Here is a 14,613-nt window from a genome sequence, read left to right as displayed (position 1 = left end):
TTTTACGACACTGCCGGAGAACCCATGTTCATCTTGAGCTGGTATATCGACGTCTGTACCAGAATATAATATCATATCCAACACCATACCAGTCTCACAGTCGCACAGCACGAAACACTTCAGTCCAAAACGGTGCCGCTATGATGGGATGTACTGCTTGAATGCCAGTCCCCCCTTGAACTGTACTAGCGATTCGTTGATAACCACATTCTGTCCAGGTACAAAATAATCCCTGAACTTCCCTTTCATATCACTGAACACCTTCCGTACCTTCCACAGTCTGTCGTTTCTGTCCTCATTTGCATTATTCTCGAAATGCAGGCACCTGAGAATCACGAGGAACCTATCACGCGACATATACCGGTTGAACGCGACATATACCGGTTGAACACGGGCGATGGAAATAGACTGTCTTTGCTCCAATAATCCTGGACGACAGCTTTCTCGGAATGCTTCATCATCATGCTGAGTGCCAGAAACACATTCATTTCGTCAACTATCGTGTCCTTCCATCTCTTAAGGCATGAGGCAGGTAAAATGTCGGCGTCTATGAGGCTGTGTGCAAACCTGTTTGTCTCTGTCACAAGATGTGTCATGAATCCATTGTCGAAATACTCCTTGAAATATTCCATTACTGCCATATCATCACCGGTATATGGGAATAATAGTATAACACCAAAATCGCTAGCATCAAACGTTGGTATGTGATGGACAAATGTGGCACAATCCTCCCACACAAGTACTCCCGGGGGTTTGGTGTTGGCGCCAACACCATGGCCAACTCCACCACGAGCACCAAAAACACGGCTACGTTGTCTGCTGCTGGAGCTGCGTGAGGGTATGTTAGGCGATGAGGCAGATTCACGTACCATAGGCCTACCACGAATACCTGATGTTAAGGGGCCACTGTCGTCATTGTCCTGTTGCTGCGAGACACGCTGCCGCCTGCCGCGACGTGTTGCCGAGGCAGCAAAACCCCGCCTGGTAACACCCTCGCTGCTCGTACTCAAGTCATCCACACTACTTGTATCGGAGCCTATGTCACTGGAGCCCGAAAACGACTCATCGTATGTACTGTCACTAAATAAACTGGCGTCTGGGGACATACATGGTGGTGGTGATGATAATGGTGTAGACCCGAGGACGGCGAGGAGTGTGTACCATACACGCTAGCCACATCGTCCACCTCAGTCTCTCCCTTACTCATATCAGACCTCTGCGTAAGGTCTTTCTCTGGATCATAGTCTAGGTCATCATCCATAGCACCGTCATCACACAAAATGTTGCGTATCTCCTCCTCAGAGAGTCATTTTCCATGACCGAGGGCTCACCGTGGAGCGGGAGCTCATAGACTATATGTCAGACATGGTTGCTGTTTTGAAACTGAGGCTCCCCACTGCCGCGGGGCATGCTGGCAATTTTTTTCAAGATGGCGAATGATCAATGGGGCCCCAAGGCATCCATTTCGTACCCGGGTTCTGCATGCCAGTTTTGAATGGAACGTGAAAAATACAAGTACCCGGGGGCGCATTGCGCAAACCAGACGCGGGCCTGCAGGTGCATTGCGCAGTTCAGGGTTTAAAGTAAACACACCTTCACCTTAAAATTACCTGTTCCTCTCTCCCGGAGGGAGTAGGGATAACAAATTTAACTGTGTATACAGCTCACAGGATGAATATGGGGTGCACATTCAACTACAGCTCACAGGATGAGTATGGAGTGCACATTAAACTGCCGCTCACCGGATGAGTATGGGGTGCACATTAAACTGCTGCTCACAGGATGAGTATAGGGTCACAATAAACTAGCGCTCACAGGATGAGTATAGGGTCACAATAAACTAGCGCTCACAGGATGAGTATAGGGTCACAATAAACTAGCGCTCACAGGATGAGTATGGGGTGCACAGTAAACTAACCGTCTCTGGCAGATATAATAAAAAATATTGCTTCATGTTTAGCAATAACATACATAAAATGAATTTCGTCTTAAATTTAAGAATATTATGTAATTGTTTAACAAGTGTTGCCAGGATTTTATACATTGATTTCGTACATGTGACGATGTCAACGACATCTATTGAGCGCAGCCGACCCCATTTTCTGTTCCCCGATGGAAGGGTGTGACCTTACTGGCACCTGTGTAGTTTCCTTCTTACTATAAATTTTTACTCCTCAGACGTGATGTGAAGGGAACCTTGGTGACCAATAGTCAGTTTCCCCATGGCAGTCCTGAACTCATGACTTGTTCCAGTGGAAACAGTGAATTGCCTGTGTGAGATTTTTCCTACGCTTACCTTCCTTAGGAGATGGATCTCAAACAAAAAGGACTGCTTACGAGCAGCTTGTACTTTAAGCTTGAGACTATAGGAAGGCGGGAGCAACTGCTGGGATTCAATGAGGGTGAAATCCCAATCCACTAGGCCCTCTGGTTCCTCCAGTGCTGTAGCACAATTAAGGGTAACCCACAGAATCTAACATCAAAATTTAATTTGATGTGTGGTGCTATGAATTGAGTTTAGAATTCCCAAGAGCAGCCTTCATTTAGAAAGACCACATTACTAGACAGTCGTACAAAGCAGAACATGGGTGGAACAAGAATGGTTGAAGGGTTGACATCAAAGACTGTTTTCTATAACAATAACAAGTTTATTAACAAAGATTTAAGTACTACAACACTGAGTTTGTTACGTTAATGTCTACTCAGTGGCACTTTAACAACAGCTACTTAACAACCACGAAATAGCAACAACTCCCGTCAATTGCTGCACGACTGAATTCTGAACTAACCTGAACACAGGTGTGCCCACTGACGACGCAATATTGCAATCAAATAATTCACAAGACTAAGTTTACACAACAGTGAGCATTACGTTACGTTAATGTCCAGCCAGTGGCACATTGTAAGACAGCTATTCAACAGCCCATCGAGAAATAAGTCTCCATCTTGCTGTCACTTCGGGTTGACTAAATGAACTAACTGAACAATGGTGTGCCCACTGACAAGAGATTGCAATGAAGAAACCCCTGCAGTATCCTACAATACAGTAACTATTGTAAACAACATCAAGGCAGGTTCTAAGACGAGTCTGCAATAACCTTTCTGTTACGTTAACACTTTTTTTGCATCTCCCTGCAATGAAGTTGCAAAATGTAAAGAAAGCTAGGCAAGATAGGGTCCTGAGACACTTCTCCAGTAACCCCCAAGTTACTTTACTCTCGTCTCCAGAGATGATAATTGAACAAATTGCCTTAAACAATTACTAAATTGATTGCAATTAATACATAATTGACTGTCAACAGCATTCAGCAATACAGTACTCTACATTAATCACAAACGCTTGTTTCCTACAAGAATTCAAACTGTTAAACAATAACTTGTTAACTCTTAATTACATCACACTTGACCCCATCAAGCAGTCAGTGAGTAATTCCTAATTATTGTCAAACGGACAACTAATTAAATCCTAATTGAGTTCTGTTAACTAAGCTTACCACTCTGTTGGTAGCCACTGCCTAAGCAGGTCTCATCAAACATTGTGAATTCTTAGACGAGTTGTTAATTACCGTAATTTACATGAGCTTAATCATCTGCCCCCCACAGACAGATATGATTAATCCATCGGGGTATGCTATCCCAATGACTTGGCCCTACGACAGTCAAGACCTTTGATGTTAATTATTCCACTAATTAACATGAGCCACAAATTGCCATCCCACAGACAGATAATTAGTCACGAGCAAATTAGACTAACACAAATACTGTCAACCTTGACAGTTCCTTACCATTATGTGAATTCATGATGAGAATGCTAACTGCACAATTAGCTAGAGTGGGCAATTAGTTGTCACACGGACAATTAATTGCACCTGAAACGTATCTCAACAAGCTCAGCACTGTTTCCCTTAACAGCTCCCTCATTAAGTAATATGCAACCCCTTATGAAGTTAATTACCCCTTAGTTAACTCTCATTGAATCTTTAATCATCAACACAACTAAAGAAAACACAAAGTAACCTCAGGTTACATAGGTCACACTCTCAGTGACATAACAAATAAATGTCACGGCCCCATATGCTTGCAACACGTTAATTACTGCGTACCCACAGTAATGATACACGATTTGGCAACAATGCAAATGTATACCCCTACATCACTGCCCCCCCCCCCTATTCTTGCCACAAGCTGCAAGGAACAACTGAGTGGAATCTCCCCCTTCCCAAGTTTTGTACGTCCTTGACTTGTATTACTAAAGCCTTTACCCCTCCTACAATTCTGAAAAGCTCTTCCTTGAACACTTTTCTTCGCACTCCCACTCTATTTCCATCTTCACCGATGGGTCTAAATCTGCGGACGGTGTGGGCTACTCTGTTGTTTTTCCTGACCGTACTTATATGTGTAGCCTCCCCTCGGAGGCTAGCGTCTTTACGGCAGAACTTTATGCTATTCTCTATGCTCTCCGTCTCTTGCTTTCTCATTCTCATTCCTCCTTTGTGGTTGTAGTTGACTCTCGTAGTGCCCTCATGGCTCTAGGGTCCTTTAATCCTGTCCATCCGGTGGTCATCGAGAATCAACATTGGCTGTTTCTTATTGCTAGTAAATTTAAATCAGTAGAGTTTTGCTGGGTTCCCAGCCATATTGGTGTTTCTTTCAATGAGCGTGCGGATGCTGCCACTAAGGAAGCTATCCGTTCTTGTCCCATCTCCCGTAAAGGTCTTCCTTATTCTGACTTTTATCCTGTTATTCATTCTTCCATTCTTGCCCGTTGGCAGGGTTGTTGGTCCTCTGTGGTTGGTACCAAGCTGCGTACTCTCAAACGTAGTGTGTCCCCGTGGCCTTCCTCCTGCCACCGTAACCGGCGGTGGGAAACTGCTTTGGCACGGCTGCGGGTTGGCCATACTCGCTTAACTCACGGTCACTTAATGGAGCGCCGCTCTGCTCCTTATTGTCCGAATTGCATTGTTCCTCTTACAGTTGTGCATGTCCTTGTTGAATGTCCTGACTTCCAGGACGAGCGTGTGTCTTGCTTTCCGACCGTCCCTCGCGGTCTCTTGTCCTTCGATAGAATTCTAGGTGAATCGGATACTTTTGATATCGTTTGCCTTATGCGTTTTTGTTCTCGTATTGGCGTTCTTGGTGGTATTTAGCGCCCTCTGATTATTTCGCACTTTGATGGTGCTACATAGCCTTCCCGGTTTGGTGCCTTCTTTTGACAATTACCTTACCTTACTGAGTGGAATCACTTTGAATGGTAATTATCCTAATTAGTCTGAGTAAGTAATTACTGTCCCAGGGACAGATAATTACTTCAGCAATGAAAATGCGTTAACTCAAAACACCATCGCTCCATCGACAGCTGGCACTAATTATCTAATTAGCCAGAATAACCAATCAATTGTTTGCTCCCTCATTAAACACTGTGAATCCCCTAATTAAAGACCCCCCTTAATTAACTCTAAAAACCCTAATTCCGTGATTAAAATTTCCACCAGGCAACACAGCTCCCAGGACAGTAATATAAACATGTACATTGAACACTGCCCAAACACACACAACATAGAAGTAATTAACATACCCCATATGCTAATGACATCACAACACAATAAGTCATCGCTCCCAATTACTGACGCCCCATACGACACAGTAATTACAGACACCCGGGTGTCAAACGACCACCCATGACCTTGGTCTGACAAATTACTGGAGCTGCAGTGAAACACTCATGGAAATGGTTCACCTAGCATGATAATTAAAATCATACACATTACCCCTCATGACTAAATCACATATAATCACTAGAGAAATTAACACAATTATTTCAGAGCTCATTGTGTCACCTGACCAACCCTATTACTCTGGCCCCGCACCAGCTCTCCTCTGAGATGATATACTTGGCAACATGACATGAATCTTGACTCTGAACGATATATATTGAATCGTCAGATCAAAATAACATTTATATGGAAAATCTCTACACTGACTGGTTTACATACCCGAACTAGTCGACACACAATTTGTAATACATATACATCTAATTGTGTTACTGTGTATAACATTCACACTCATGTCTTTACAGCCTCGTAGGGGCCTCGTAGCCTGGTGGATAGCGCGCAGGACTCGTAATTCTGTGGCGCGGGTTCGATTCCCGCACGAGGCAGAAAACAAATGGGCAAAGTTTCTTTCACCCTAAATGCCCCTGTTACCTAGCAGTAAATAGGTACCTGGGAGTTAGTCAGCTGTCACGGGCTGCTTCCTGGGGGTGGAGGCCTGGTCGAGGACCGGGCCGCGGGGACACTAAAGCCCCGAAATCATCTCAAGATAACCTCAAGATAGCCTGTGCCCTCCCAATCTCTTCTTGAGATTGGGAGGGCACAGGGATTTGTACAGTTTTTCTCTGTAATTATTATATTGTTTGTTTAGATCTCATTAAAGTCCTTTTTTTCTTGGGAGGAGTAATTTTTCCTATTTTTCCTTGAGTAATTTCCTAGAGCTAGAAATCAATCGGATTTCTTTCCCAGTTGATATTAGCAGCAGCAGCAATAAAGTTGCTTATAGAAGTTTCATTGTGCATCCTAAAGCTTATCTTCCTTGTATCTAGAGGTGGTTGTATTAACTAGTTGTATTTCTAGCTGTATTAACAGCTAGAAATCAATCGGATTTCTAGCTCTAGGCAGGAGCTAGAAATCTGGAGGCTTTTTTTGTAAATTAGAGATGGTATCTCATTAAGGGCACTTGACTTAGTTTTAAGGGAAAGGATTACCTCATTAACATCAGAGAAATTAGCGGGAGTTAGGTACAGAGACTCTGGATAGTTACCTGTAAGGTAGTCTTTAATATTAGTGAGTGAGGATGGAATATCATGAGCAAGGGATGACCCAATGGTTGAAAAGAACCTATTGAATTCAATAGCAGTGTCTGAGGCCGAAAGCCAACCCGTTCTCACACTTTCTTATAGTCAATATTGACTTATTAAATACGTGCATATGTGACATACTAATTTATTGTGAATATTTTAGTTTACCTTGAAAGGCTTCATAGAAAACACCGACCTTACCTAACCTTCTTAGTATGTTAAGATAAGCATCTTATTGCTTCGTAACTACAATTATTACTTAACCAATACCTATACTAGGTTAAGTAATAATTGTAATTACGAAGCAATAAGATGCTTATCTTAATATACTAAGAAGGTTAAGTAAGGTCGGTGTTTTCTATGAAGCTTTTCAAGGTAAACTAAAATATTCACAATAAATTAGTATGTCACATATGCACTTACTCAATAAGTCAATATTGACTTAAAGAAAGTGCGAGAACGGGTTGCCGAAAGCACACCATCGTCATTGGATAGGAGATTGATTGATTGATGAAGATTAAGCCACCCAAGAGGTGGCACGGGCATGAATAGCCCGTAAGTGGTGGCCCTTTTGAGCCATTACCAGTATCAAAAGATGATACTGGAGATCTGTGGAGGCGCAACTGCACCCTGCGTGACGGGAGATGTCTCCCGGACCAAGTGGTGACCAAATGGACTGGATAGGAGAATTGTATTTTTTTATTCAAAATCTCTTTTGATCCTAATATTTGGGAGACAGTGCTCCATGTTTTCTTAATGTTCCTCTTAATTTAGGTAAATTTATTTTCGTAGTATTTTATTTTAGCTCTTCTAATTATTTTAGACAGCATGGATGAGTATATCTTTGACAATTCTTTGGAGACGACTCCTAATCTATACTTCTTTTCAAGGTCATGTTTTTTATCAATAATAATAATAATAATAATTTTTATTTAGGTAAGGTACATACATAAAGAGATTTTACAAAGTTTGTTGGCTTTATAGATAGAGCTAGTACATACAATGCCTAAAGCCACTATTACGCAAAGCGTTTCGGGCAGGAAGCGGTATCAATAGATTTAAGTATACCCTTTGTAAACCATGGAGTGTTTAACCTTTTATTTGTAACTTGTTTCGTTAGCATTGGACAGTGAGAGTTATAATGGTTCAGAGTTTTCTGAAGAAATGTTTGCACTGCTGGGTTGGTGTTCACTATGTCACCTAATTCAGCCTCCAAGTTGATATTAGCAGCAGCAGCAATAAAGTTGCTTATAGAAGTTTCATTGTGCAGCTTAAAGCTTATCTTCCTTGTATCTAGAGGTGGTTGTTAATGTTGGTTAGGAGAAATGATGGGTAATGGTCTGTGGTCCTATCACTGATTATCCCTGAAGTAAGTGGAGAGGTTATGTTAGAGATGTGGTCAAGAGCAGAGGCAGTACTATCAGTACTGCCTCTGCCTCTATCAGTACTGGCAGTACTATCAGTACTGCCTCTGTACTATCAGTACTGCCTCTGTACTATCAGTACTGCCTCTGTACTATCAGTACTGCCTCTGTACTATCAGTACTGCCTCTGTACTATCAGTACTGCCTCTGTACTATCAGTACTGCCTCTGTACTATCAGTACTGCCTCTGTACTATCAGTACTGCCTCTGTACTATCAGTACTGCCTCTGTACTATCAGTACTGCCTATGTACTATCAGTACAGTACAGTTAATACTACTTACATTAAGGCAAGAGAGAAGTGGTTCATAAAATATACTAAAATGTGTACGGATTGTTTGTCTTAAATTCAAAATTACAATATGATAGTTTGGTTTCAAACATTTTATAATCATTCATAATGTCTTCACAGTCCCGCTGAGTATGAGGTGCGTCTTGTCGGCGCCCGAAGTCAGCGGTATCAACGAATTAGTCAGTCAGCACTAATGAGGCTCTTCAAACCGACTGGTCGGCTGGAACGTCGGCTACAAAGAGTCTATGTTCGGGCCAGATCCCGACGCATACCCGACGTTGTGGCGCGGAGCCAGAGGGGAAACAACCGGAGGAACGGAGGCACCAACAAGCAAGCCTCTTCTGCTACTAAAGATGGCGGACCAGGCAGAAATGGACAAGGAGACACACGCACCAACCAGAGGGCTGATGGTCAAGAAGGTGCACAGAAAGATCATTCACAAGAGCCTTGGCAAACACGAGAACTTCCATAAATAAATGGTAAATGCCACTCTTATTAAAATATATACTGTGAATCCATTGACCCCCCAAAAAAATGTCCTGGGGCTAGATTCACGAAAGCACTTACGAACGTGTACATCTTTCCTCAATCTTAGACGGCTTTGGTTACATTTATTAAACAGTTTACAAGCATGAAAACTTCAAAATCTACTGTTGTTATTGTTATAAACAGCCTCCTGGTGCTTCGGAGCTCATTAACTGTTAAATAATTGGAAACAAAGCCGCCAAAGATTGAAAAAAGATGTACAGGTTCGTAAGTGCTTGCGTAAGTGCTTTCGTGAATCTGGCCCCTGACTGTTTTCTATCATTCGAATGTGTTCATTAATGCCTCCCATGCTCCTCTGAACATCACATTTACCAATAATATTCCAAACTTCAAGATAAAAAATACTGTATTTTAAAAAATCTGAAACATTTAGTTTAAATAGGAAAAATATAGATAAGAAAATGGCTGTATTTGTTAGCAAACTATTGACTACAATGAAGTTCACAAAGACATCAAATAAATATAATTTATAAGACTCAATGGGACTCAAGAATTTATGGGACTCAAGAATTTATGGGACTCAAGAATTTATGGGACTCAAACCAAGAACCAATAAGTTCCAAAATCTACAAATTTCCACCCTTACATGAAGACAAAATCAGTTAAAACCGAAGAATTGAGAGACATAATGCCTGGATTTGTGGAAAGACCAACTGCCAAGCTAATTAACGTTTTTGAGTACTCGCCTCTTTCTCTCTAATAACATTGTCCAGAAGGTAAAATTTGGGGAGTTCTATTGTTGCGCTGGAGTGAGCTTTAGTTTAGTTCATTTATTATGCACTTCGCCTTTCCAGTGAATGCAACTTGAGCTTTGTTAATCTTTCTTCATATGAAGGATATCTAATTTGGGGAATTAACTTAGTCATCCCCCGCCAAACACACACCGAAACTACGACGTTGGTACAACGTTCAAACAAGTTTTAACACCTCCTAACCAGTTATAACAATCAATATAGCAAGTTGTAACAACGTTCTAATACGTCATAAACACGTTAAGCCAACATGTAACAACTTTATTAAAAGTTGTAACAAGCGGAAAATAGAGACAGTTTCGGTTTGTGTTTCCAGGGCCTCGTCATCCATAGGGGCCTCGTAGCCTGGTGGATAGCGCGCAGGACTCGTAATTCTGTGGCGCGGGTTCGATTCCCGCTCGAGGCAGAAACAAATGGGCAAAGTTTCTTTCACCCTAAATGCCCCTGTTACCTAGCAGTAAATAGGTACCTGGGAGTTAGTCAGCTGTCACAGGCTGCTTCCTGGGGGTGGAGGCCTGGTCGAGGACCGGGCCGCGGGGACACTAAAGCCCCGAAATCATCTCAAGATAACCCCATACCCATGCTGTGGACGGTAGTGCACCCCATACCCATTCTGTGGTCAGTAGTGGACCCCATACCCATCCTGTGGACGGTAGTGGACCCCACACCCATCCTGTGGGCGGTAGTGGACCCCATACTCATCCTGTAGGCGGTGGTGGATCCCATACCCATCCTATAGGCGGTGGTGGATCCCATACCCATCCTGTGGGTGGTGGTGGATCCCATACCCATCCTGTAGGCGGAGGTGGACCCCATACCCATTCTGTGGGCAGTAGTGGACCCCATACCCATTCTGTGGGTGGTAGTGGACCCCATACCCATCCTGTGGGCAGTGGTGGACCCCATACCCATCCTGTGGGCAGTGGTGGACCCCATACCCATTCTGTGGGCAGTAGTGGACCCCATACCCATTCTGTGGGCAGTAGTGGACCCCATACCCATCCTGTGGGCAGTGGTGGACCCCATACCCATTCTGTGGGCGGTAGTGGACCCCATACTCATCATGTAGGCGGTGGTGGACCCCATACCCATCCTGTAAGCGGTGGTGGACCCCATACCCATCCTGTGGACAGTAGTGACGCCATACCCATCCTGTGGGCAGTAGTGACCCCATACCCATCTTGTGGGCAGTTTTGACCCCATACCCATCCTGTGGGCAGTAGTGGACCACATACCTATCCTGTGGACGGTAATGGACCCCATACCCATCCTGTGGTTAGTAGTGACCCCATACCCATCCTGTGGGCGGTAGTGGACCCCATACCTATCCTGTGGACGGTAGTGGACCCCATACCCATCCTGTGGACGGTAGTGGACCCCATACCCATCTTGTGGGCGGTAGTGACCCCATACCCATCCTGTGGACGGTAGTGGACCCCATACCCATCCTGTGGGCGGTAGTGGACCCCATACCCATCCTGTGGGTGGTAGTATACCCCATACCCATCCTGTGGGCGGTAGTGGACCCCATACCCATCCTGTGGGCGGTAGTGGACCCCATACCCATCCTGTGAGTGGTAGTGGGCACCATACCCATCCTGTGAACGGTAGTGGACCCCATACCCATCATGTGAACGGTAGTGGACCCCATACCCATCATGTGAACGGTAGTGGACCCCATACCCATCATGTGAACGGTAGTGGACCCCATACCCATCCTGTGGGCGGTAGTGGACCCCATACCCATCATGTGAACGGTAGTGGACCCCATACCCATCCTGTGGGCGGTAGTGGACCCCATACCCATCATGTGGGCGGTAGTGGACCCCATACCCATCCTGTGGACAGTGGTGACCTCATACCCATCCTGTGAACGGTAGTGGACCCCATACACTTCCTGTGGGCGGTAGTGGACCCCATACCCATCCTGTGGGCGGTAGTGGACCCCATACCCATCATGTGGGCGGTAGTGGACCCCATACCCATCCTGTGGACAGTGGTGACCTCATACCCATCCTGTGGACGGTAGTGGACCCCCATACCCATCCTGTGGGCGGTAGTGGACCCTATACCCATCCTGTGGGCGGTAGTGGACCCCATACCTATCCTGTGGGCGGTAGTGGACCCCATACCCATCCTGTGGGCGGTAGTGGACCCCATACCCAACCTGTGGGCGGTAGTGACGCCATACCCATCCTGTGAGTGGTAGTGGACCCCATACCCATCCTGTGGACGGTAGTGGACCCCGTACCCAACCTGTGGGCGGTAGTGACGCCATACCCATCCTGTGAGTGGTAGTGGGCACCATACCCATCCTGTGGGCGGTAGTGGACCCCATACCCATCCTGTGGGCGGTAGTGGACCCCATACCCATCCTGTGAACGGTAGTGGACCCCATACCCATCATGTGAACGGTAGTGGACCCCATACCCATCACGTGAACGGTAGTGGACCCCATACCCATCATGTGAACGGTAGTGGACCCCATATCCGTCTTGTGGGCGGTAGTGGACCCCATACCCATCATGTGAACGGTAGTGGACCCCCATACCCATCATGTGAACGGTAGAGGACCCCATACCCATCCTGTGGGCGGTAGTGGACCCCATACCCATCATGTGAACGGTAGTGGACCCCATACCCATCATGTGAACGGTAGTGGACCCCATACCCATCCTGTGGAAGGTAGTGGACCCCCATACCCATCATGTGAACGGTAGTGGACCCCATATCCGTCTTGCGGGCAGTATTAGCAAAGGTTACAGTGGCGCAGCTCCACAATTCATTTAGCTAAGCAAGTTAGTTCTAATAAGCTAGTTGTACAGTTTAATGTATATTGTTATATCAACAATGGAATCAAGAATGAAAGAGGAAAAAATATGGAGCTCTCACAATTACAGGAAGAATCCTTAAATTGTTGATGAAAAACTTTAGGACTATTGCTGGAAGTGCTTTAATCCAGCAATTAATAATAATAATAATAATAATAATAATAATCTTTATTTAGGTAAGGTACATACATAAAGAGATTTACAAAGTTTGTTGGCTTTATAGATAGAGCTAGTACATACAATGCCTAAAGCCACTATTACGCAAAGCGTTTCGGGCAGGAAACGATTGCTTGAATTGCTTGAACCAAAGCTTGAATTGCTTGAACCTTGATCTTGATCTTGATTATCTTGAGATGATTTCGGGGCTTTTTTTTAGTGTCCCCGCGGCCCGGTCCTCGACCAGGCCTCCACCCCCAGGAAGCAGCCCGTGACAGCTGACTAACTCCCAGGTACCTATTTACTGCTAGGTAACAGGGGCATTCAGGGTGAAAGAAACTTTGCCCATTTGTTTCTGCCTCGTGCGGGAATCGAACCCGCGCCACAGAATTACGAGTCCTGCGCGCTATCCACCAGGCTACGAGGCCCCTAAGTGGATTCCTGCATGTATTCATAGGGGGATGATAATGCGTAGGTCTGGGACCTTCCTTGTGGTTACTTTCCTATGATTTCGGGGCTGAACGTCCGCGCGGCCCGTACCTGACCAGGCCTACTTGCAGCAATGTCACAAATCCTACAGTACTGTATAAAATATTGTGCAACTGTATCTATATTAAAAAGTAGTAATTGAATGACCTCTATCGTATAAAAGTCAGTTTTATACCATCTGTTCTACTATCAAGTAAAAAATAAATGTCTACTTACATAGCAAGGAACTAGTTTCCTTTCAACTTATCATTACTCTGTAACAGTACACCTCTCTGTAAACTCTGTAACTCTCTGTAAACTCTGTAACAGTACACCTCTCTGTAAACTCTGTAACTCTCTGTAAACTCTGTAACAGTACACCTCTCTGTAAACTCTGTAACTCTCTGTAAACTCTGTAAACTCTCTGTAAACTCTGTAACAGTACACCTCACAGTTACAGAAAGATAGACACTTGCGCAGCAGAACATTACCCAAACATATTGCTACAAATCATAAACTTCAATGTATAACTTCTCTGTACAACTTAATCTAATAAAATCAGGTTACATAGAGTTTAGATAATTTCACTGTCCAAACCTAATTCACGGACAAACAGAAAATAATTGCAAATAATAACGTTTATTCAGGTAAAAATACATACATTGAAAATGAGTTTCAAGCAGAATGTTGGCTTTCAAGACAGAGCCTAGTATACTATGCCTAAAGCCACTAATACGCACAGCGTTTCGAGCAAGATGAAGGGTTTAAAAAACTTAAAAACTAAAAACTTAAGACTAATTGAGATCAAAGGCTTGAATTCAACTGAAACAGACGAAAAAAGAATGACAATAATTACAAGTTGGATGACACAGCAGATGTAACCTAACATTAGACTACAAATCTAATCTGGAGACCGTTCAGGCTTGTTTGCATTTGTGTTCCTCACGTGTGCCCCAAAGAATGAGGTGAATTGATAAAATACCATGCCTAAGATTACCATCAGAGTGGTGGCGGGGGGATGGTGAATTAGCCTCGGCTACCATCCTTCTTTGGTCCGGTCGTGTTGGTCGAGTGATTAAGGTGTCCTGTACGCCAGATGCAGAGTGCTCCTGGCAATATGGGTTCGAGTCACTTCTGGGGTGTGAGTTTTCAGTTGCATATATGCCCGGAGACCATTCAGGCTTATTCCTTTCAAATATATATATATATATATATATATATATATATATATATATATATATATATATATATATATATATATATATATATATATATATATATATATATATATA

The 14,613-nt window shown here is 44.0% G+C and overlaps 1 protein-coding gene across 3 annotated transcripts in view; it reads left to right on the top strand.

The window, feature by feature from the left end:
* LOC123748645 (uncharacterized) overlaps positions 1 to 13,894 on the top strand; it is a 136,389-nt gene extending 122,495 nt beyond the window's left edge. For all 3 annotated transcript variants that reach the window (XM_069322951.1, XM_069323014.1, XM_069323136.1), the window contains exon 9: positions 8,689 to 13,894. In XM_069322951.1, the coding sequence (XP_069179052.1) occupies positions 8,689 to 9,040 (352 nt within the window). In that variant the 3' untranslated portion in view covers positions 9,041 to 13,894. The remainder of the gene's footprint in view (positions 1 to 8,688) is intronic.
* The last annotated feature ends 719 nt before the right edge of the window (positions 13,895 to 14,613 follow it).

Source organism: Procambarus clarkii, chromosome 1, assembly GCF_040958095.1.
Source record: "Procambarus clarkii isolate CNS0578487 chromosome 1, FALCON_Pclarkii_2.0, whole genome shotgun sequence".
NCBI classification, from domain to species: domain Eukaryota; kingdom Metazoa; phylum Arthropoda; class Malacostraca; order Decapoda; family Cambaridae; genus Procambarus; species Procambarus clarkii.
Note: the sequence above shows the minus strand (reverse complement) of the source record. Positions and strands in the feature narration are given on the sequence as shown.